The following is an 8,278-nucleotide window of genomic DNA, read 5'->3' on the forward strand; positions in this document are numbered from 1 at the left end:
ATATTTATTCTGGTTTTTTGCATTCTTACTTTTGCGGTAACCACTTCCCACCAGTCAATCTTTCCTGAAGGGAGAGCCACTTTATCATCATATACACTTGAGTAGAAAGCTTCTGAGAGGGGTGGGGAGAAGCCTTAACACCACAAAGAAATCCCAGAGGTTATTAGCTCTTACTAACCCAAATTTCTGAGCAGGCATACAGAGACACTGAAAGTCCTGTTCGCCACCTGTAGTACACTGTGAGTGTCAGCTGCCGCGTTTGTTTCTCCTAAAAGGACACGCTTAGTTGCTTCAACAGCAAAAACCCAACAAAAAAAAAACCCCAAACCAAACCAAAGAAACCTCAAACAAAACCAAAACAAGCCAATGAACAATACTTGAATAGCTCAAGCAGCTCCACACTTAGGATTCCCTTTTAAAAGCAAGAAACTTCGAGAGAAATTGCAGATTTATACTCTTTAAGCCATACCATTACCCCTTCAACTCAGCACACAAACAGCTCAGGACCAGAAAGATATTTTACCTCTTCTCTTCAGCAACAGCTGCTTTTTGAACAAAGCATCAAGCTCCCCACTACCCAATGTGATGGCTCACAACTGGCCATCAGTTAAACTGGCTTGTTCAACTGGAGAAGAGAAGGCTCCTGAAGGGGACACCTTAGAGCAGCTCCAGTGCCTAAAGGGGCTCCAGGAAACCTGGAGAGGGGCTTTTGACAAGGGATGGAGGGACAGGACAAGGGGAATGGCTTGAACCTGCCCGAGGGGAGACTGAGATGAGCTCTGAGGCAGAAGCTCTTCCCTGTGAGGGTGCTGAGGCGCTGGCACAGGGTGCCCAGAGAAGCTGTGGCTGCCCCATCCCTGGCAGTGTTCAAGGGCAGGTTGGACACAGGGGCTTGGAGCAACCTGCTCTAGTGGAAGGTGTCCCTGCCCGTGGCAGGGGTTGGAGCTGGAGGAGCTTTAATGTCCTTTCCAACCCAAACCAGTCTGGGATTCTATGAACTCTGGGTTTTTCCAGTGATTTATTCCCTGGCCAACATGACTTAGCAGCAGTGCTAACACTAACCTTAGCTCCAAGCACATGAAGGCCTCACTGATAAAAAAAGAGAGTAATATCTTATGGCAAATGGCAACAGAAAGTTAATCTTTTCACCCATGTCAAAAGCTGGTTTATAAACTTCACACATGCTGCCCTCTAAATTCCTTCACTTCCTCTCATGAACTCAGACCTCAGCAGCATGGCCAAGACATCAACCTTCTGTGCAAGTGTGAAAGCTTTACTAGACGCAGGAGCATCTCAACACATTTGCTGGGCTCAGATGGACAGGCCGAGGTTCTGACATGAAGATGAAAGTGAAAGTTGTTCCCACATTTGCTTAAGCCCAACTGCCTTCATGCTGCACATGGATAGCAAATGACAGGAACAGCTGCTCCCAAAAGCCACACTGGAGCTTTTCAGGAACTCTGTGGTTGGCAGGATGTGTCAGTGGCTTATGAAGGGCCAATATCTCAGCAATGGGCTGTATTCTAGGGTCACCTGGAGAAATAAACTGATGAAGCCATCGATAGTTAGAAATACAAGTTTATCCTCTCTAGTACAAAAATTCCACTCAGTTTGTATCTGAATGTAAAGTTCTGGAATGCAAGCAGCTGGAAAAATGCCCAATACAAAAAGCACACTGTTTTCTTACTTCCAGTACCACAACTACCTGTACTGACTATTCTGCGTGGGAAACCTCCAGCACTTGGAATCAATCCCATTTTCTGCATCAACAAAAGAGCAGTTCAGTTCTGATCACAGATTCTGGAAGATCAAAGAAACCTACTTTCCCTTTACTTCAAACTTCCTCCAGACACTAACATCATAAAATTGACCTCACTGCAGCAGTCAAAAGGGTGAAAAGGAGCTAACTGCTTGGTTATAGAACCAGGAAAGAACAGCTTGTCAGTTGTCTACAAGTATCCAGCAAGGTCACAGTCATGTGTATTGATACTGCGCATAAATGCAGACTTAATTCTTTGTAGACATGTTTTGACTCATTTCCCCTGCATGAGCTTTCCTTTCTCTCGATTACCTTCTCGAGGGCCTTCCACTGATGCTTCTCTCACAGTAAAATATTAGACCTCTCTTACAGGCAAGGAGCTGAAGCATCTTGTTCATGTCAAAGTTGGTAAAAAAAGGTCTTGTTCTGAGGTAATCTGGCTATGGAAACACAAACTGTTCATCAGAGCATGCAGTAAAGATGCAATACACCCAGGATCTTTTAAGTGCCTCAGGTGCACTTCTTTTCTCATATAGTTACACAAGGGAAAGGAAAGGCAAGTTTTCCTGATCATCCAGCTAGATCCCTCAGTTTCACACATGTTATCAAGTGCTTATAGCAACAGGTTTAGACAATGGATATGAGAAACCATCCATCTAAGTATCTCCCCCTCAACTAACAGGCAGTGAGTGTGTGTATAAAAAAAACCCCTTCAAATTTATGTTTTATCATTCCTGACTGTTTATATTTAACTCAGCAACTGACATTGGATAAATGTTCAGGCCTTAATTTAGCATACCATTTAAAGTGGTCATGACACAACAGGAATTAAAGGAATGAACCTGAATTTGGGGGAAAAAACCTTACAAGTAAGCAATGGCAAAGAATACAGAACATCATCAGAATATCAGCCAGGGAAGTAGCAGGTGGGAATAATAAACATGGAGTAGTTTACACAGGAAGGGCTTATGAATTTTGTTGCAGATGTCATCTGCACTGGCATCTGGCTTTTCCAGCACAGACTACTTGGGGATAATACTGCACTTCTCTGCTATCACTTCCAGCCCACTCATCCACTGTACCCTGACAAGAGAATCAGTGATGGGGCTCAGCAAAACCTCAAAATACGTGGGTCATCTGGAACCAGCTAATAGTTTCTATAGTGTTTACCCAAATGACAAGCACAAGAACAGCACACACCTCCTCCTCCACAAGGAATTTCTTTCCGAGATAAGCAGGCATGCTCTTTTCCCTTGTGATTCACCTATCAACTGCTGCTTCTGAGTCCGTGACCTACCTATGCACAACAAGCCCTCCATGTTGAGGAGCAGCAGCAGGCGCTTTCAAGACTCCCACTCCAAGGCAAGTATGTAGAATCTGTCCACTCACAAGAGCTGGTTAGTCATTTCTCCCTTTGCAGGAGCCCTGGAAAGGCCATGAATGAGGCACAATGACTGGAGTCTCGATAGGAACAACCAAGCCTGATAATAGCTCAAATTGGATCTCCCAGAGAAAAGCCAGCCTGAGTCAGACCGCTCTCACCCATCTCCTGTTCAAGTCTATCTATTGCCTTGCATGACTTGTGCATTCCCTCCGCCTCTCCAAGCTCCCAAAATGATCCTTCAGGCCTGTCAGCAACTCTTGTGCTGGGCAGTCTCCATTTTGTGCTCTCCAACTCCCTGGATTGAAAGGGAGCTCTAGGAATTCAAGCTGCCTAGCCAGAATCTCCAACGTGGACTTACAGCAACATGCATTGCAAAATCCTCTTGCTAACTAAATGGCAGAGACATGCCTCATTACCTCAAGCCAAGGTAACCTGAGTTCTTCTGAAATCTGTAGCAAATCAAGAGATTTCAAAGGGAAAAAGGCAATCCTTAGTTGCACTAAAAGTTACTGCTGACTCCACACAGGCCTGCACCAAAGTGAAATGCTTTTCCAGTTACTCTGGTCAAGTGCTACTGTATAAGACAGGTTTAATTGACATATTCTTATTTCAAGCATGATGCGAGTATGAGAATTACAGCCTGCTTCTTAACTGGGCTTTTAGGAAAGCTCACTGTTATAGCCAATAATGAACCCCCCGAATCACCTCGGTCTTTCTGCCATGAGGAGTTAATCTACTCTCAGGTGTTCACAGGAAACCTCCACTGTATCAGATGGGTAAGCAGATTTGCAACAGGATTTGCTTGGCTTCCATCAGACCTCAAGAGTTCTCTCAGCTTGAAAAGAACCCAGTATTTTTACTTCATGGATGGCAAACCGGACAGAAGGGCCACACAATTCACCCCAACCCTCAGTTCAGGGGCAGAAACAGAACTGAGACCCGACAACTATGTCTGGACTCTAGCAGGCAGACAACACATTTGAAATAAGTACTGTTGCGCATGGAAGCATCCAAGCAATGTTCACGTATCTGGCATAAAGACCTGGCATATTCTGTGGGAGCTGATAAATTCAAACCTAAGTTGCAAAGCTCTTACTGACCAGTTCTGGTGGCACGTGGCACCTGCGAAGGACCATGGCCACTGCAGCACCACCTTCCTCCAAGGAAGACACGATGATTCCCAACCACGAATTCTCAACTTGGTAAATCTGCTGCTAGCAGTGTTGCTAAGTAGACCCCACAACTGGCAGTTACTGAACTGAGCAAGGCTGCTAGAATGAGAGAAATGGTAAACCCCAAAATAATACAGATAAACGCAGTTCTTTTTTATGAGCAACTCTCTTTTTAGAGGCAGATGCTCTGCTACATAAGTGACACTCTTCAAGTTATTTTCATTTCCCTCTTTACAATACCTCAGAGGGGGAGGAAAGGGAGGACTAGCTACCACCAAGACCAATACTTCTTCAGTTCTAGCACAGTCCTCTGAGATCACCATGGTTCCTACAGCACGACAGAGAAGGTTACTCTCTAGAAATACTTCAGCCTTTTTAATTTAGCTGTAATAACACAACTTAAGATGGAGATCTTTTTAAAGACCAAACTTGCAGATGATGGGTGTGCTGATGATCCACCCTGGTGAAGCCTGAGACAAGCCACGTGTAAATACAGAGTCACCCATCACAATTACCTATTCCAATTCTTAGCCACAAAAAGCCTGTGGAAATGACAAAACCCCTTTGGAGTTAACCCACCTGATACCTTAACGGCAGCACCCAAACAGGGGGAAGAAGATGAGAACAGACCAAATTAAACAATGTTAACTAGAGAAACAACCTACATGTTGTGTTCTGTACCTACTGACCCAAGGAAGATGTCTGGGATGACTAGTCAGAATAACCTCAAGTGAATGCACTTAGATTTCCCCAAGTAAGTAAACAGAAACAGGAGCTAAATAAGCAGAAATACTGGTAGGTGTCAGAGAGTCACATGTTGATTCAAGGACTTGCTTTGCAAATTTGAGGAAGAATGGCACTTTACCATATGGCAAGAATAGACATCTAAAGCATCACTGGCTTTTTGAAGCTATTTAGTGACCTGGATGAACCACACGAGTCTAACAGTTGCCTAGAAACATTCCTTGCTCATAAATCTGATTCCATGCATTAACTCCAAGCTTCGAGAGAAATATCTTTTCCAGCTCCTAAGTAAGATAATTCATCACAGGCTTGCAACACAATTTTGAGGCAATGGGGATTGCAAATGAGCTCAGTTGTTGGGTTGTGCCTTCAGCTACCACAGGAGGTGACAGCGCACAGCCGCTTCCAAAGCAGTTTAGGATTCCTGTTCTCCACTACTGTTACTGGAAAGCTCTCCCAGAACCCCACCACTCTCCAGCTTTTCAACAGTTTCCAACCTCAACGTTTAGTCTAGATGAGCTTAGTCTCATTCCTTTCTCAGAAACACCTGTTTATAAAGCGGGCTTTAAAGCTGCAGTTGTATTAAGATTGGAAACTAGTGCCTTAGGTCCAAAATATACCCTGTGTTTTTAAGCATTAGAGAAACCTAACCAAACACACTGATCCACCCCGTCGGTGGAAGGCAGGAAGCTCAGTTACAACTGCCTGCTGCCTTCACCCAATAGGAGAGCATCTAAGATGACATTTCTTCCTTTTATGCAATAAACAGCAACAGAATACCTTCTATCCCAGGAGGATGTGCCAGTCCCGGTCCCACTAGATGGCACTGCCTTACTCTACGTAGCTTTCCCTTAAACATTTCATTGGAGAGAGCTAAAAATCTTAGCTGAATCATACAAATTGTATCACAGCTTTCCCAATATATTCCCTTTAAGACAATGACCTACCAATGCCAGTGCGGAGCATGACGGACGGAGACTTGGGGGGGTAGGGAGGGAATTTGAAGCACCAACCTGGGAGGGAACGTAGTATCTGAGATTAATATTGCAACCAAGATTTGCTGCAACATAGTAGAGTCATGCTAATTCATATCAATGGTTGGCTGATCTATTGCAAATTAGCAAGTATGCAAGTAAATAAATAGAAATTGTTCGAAGTGTAATGCACTTTAACAGTTTACTGACTAGTACAAAGTAAAACACTGTACTGCATAACAACAGGTAAAAATAGAACTCAGTAACAGAACAGCTTTGCTCAAAGTGAAGCCTCCAAGAAATGAGGCTTTTTTACTTGGATATGCCTTAGGAACAAAAATGAGGTTTTAATATTCATCCATACAGAGAAAGGGCATGTACTTTCTGCTCCAAACATATTGAAAACATAATTAAGACTTGCTTTCCTGTATCTTTTAAAGGTTATTTCTTTAAAAAGAAGAGTTGCTAACATTCTTTGTGAGTGTTAGGATGTTGGCACTGTTTTAAAGCAACAACAGCATCTATGCTTAAGTCTTAACTAGCCTAGAAAGTTGTTTGGCTTTATCTATACTGGTACAGCTAAAGGTGGTAAAGTGACATACATGAGGGGACGAGGCAAGAAACTGATGAAAAAGTATATAAAAAGTGGTAATGTTGTGTAAAACACACCTTTCAAGATCATAAATACATTATGTACCATCAATTTTTATGCTAGTAAAAGCCTTAAGATTAAAGGCTTGAGAGTGGGGGAAAAGATCAACCCCCCCCCCCTTACCTCAGTAACTGAAATTGTTACCTCTTAACAACTTGTAGTGTTAATCTTCCTTACTTCTCTACCTCACCCAGCTGAGCATTTTACTTACACTTCATCCAAGCTTTAACCTTGTTTGAGTCCTGACTGAAGCGCAGAAAGTACAAACTCAAACGAAACCCTTCTCCAAGTTCTGACTCTTTGCTTCTACCAAGTTTCTTCTCCAACTAATTCTAAGAGGTTCCTGAACATTCTCTCTCGGTGATACTTTATTTTACCATCTACCTTAATGTCGCCCAAAACTCAGCATCTTCCTCAAAAGTAAACTCCTTATCGCTGACCTAGTTTAAGATGAGTTTTGCTACCATTTCATTGCTCAGAGAGACTATCAATTAATGCTACCAACCACATGTGGAGAACTAACAGCTTAGTGCTAATATATCAAGCAACCACACTGTGTTGTTAAGTGCCTCAATCAAGAAAGGCAGCTACTGAACAGCTACGAAGTTGTATGTGAGGACAAAGATGGGATTTTACTAGCAGGTTGTGGATCACAGACACAGAAGAGCTCACCTTCAAGTACTTTGCTGTGTGTGTGTGTTCTATGGGACCAAGTACACAGTTTTAGCACCCACAAAGAACTGGACATATGACGTCTGGCTACATGGTGTATCAAACACGGTACACTTGAAACTGTATCTAACAAGTGGCCAAATTCAGCTACACTTGAAACTGTATCTAACAAGTGGCCAAATTCAGCTCTCCGGCGTGGTCTTTGAGAAAGGAAGAGACAGACGAGATTCCCACTTCCAAAGACAAAGTTGTCATGGGGTGGCTTTGGGGGGTGTGCACGCTGTCTTAAGATGGAGCAGCTCCTAAGAACTTAATTAGAACCCAAAATCTTCAGCATAGTAAAACATCTGCTCATAGAGATCCCATTTTCATTCCTCTTCAACATACTTCAAGCATGTTAGTGGTCACCACACAGCTACTGCTACAACCCATTCTGGTAGCAAAGCAAAACTGTCACTGTAGAAATCGAACCAGCACAGTGCAGTGCAGGATGGACAAGCAGTCCTGCCCGTTACCAAAGGTCCTCACACTCACCTTGGCAACCCCGACTCCAGTGAACCTGGCCTCCAGTAGTTCCTGCCTCCGCGGGTCCAGGCTATGCAATTCTTCCATCATTTCGGCTGCTATGGGAGAACAACATCCAGATTATGCAATGCAAGGAAAGGAGAGAGATTTAATATTCCGTGCCACTGAGGAGACTCAAGACTGCCTGTTCTGTAGCACAACCACGTAGAAAGCATTTTTCTTGCAAGAGAAAAGCAAGGTTACTGTGCAATAATAACATGGCTTTGCCACCATATTACTGTGTTTAAACCGTAACCCTGCTGGAGAGTCTCCTCTTCTATCTGGTGCACCAGCCATTTCAAGATCTCTACATCCAAGAAACCAATTATGTCACACTCTCCCACTGGATGCTTTAGT

General features: G+C 43.5%; 1 protein-coding gene across 2 annotated transcripts in view; it reads right to left on the reverse strand.

Annotated features, from left to right (window-relative positions):
• TLK2 (tousled-like kinase 2) overlaps nucleotides 1-7,972 on the reverse strand; it is a 38,866-nt gene extending 30,894 nt beyond the window's left edge. For both annotated transcript variants that reach the window (XM_010015412.1, XM_010015411.1), the window contains exon 1: nucleotides 7,892-7,972. In XM_010015412.1, the coding sequence (XP_010013714.1) occupies nucleotides 7,892-7,972 (81 nt within the window). The remainder of the gene's footprint in view (nucleotides 1-7,891) is intronic.
• Between the last annotated feature and the right edge of the window lie 306 nt (nucleotides 7,973-8,278).

Source organism: Nestor notabilis, unplaced genomic scaffold (genome assembly GCF_000696875.1).
Source record: "Nestor notabilis isolate BGI_N333 unplaced genomic scaffold, ASM69687v1 scaffold3975, whole genome shotgun sequence".
NCBI classification, from domain to species: Eukaryota; Metazoa; Chordata; class Aves; order Psittaciformes; family Psittacidae; genus Nestor; species Nestor notabilis.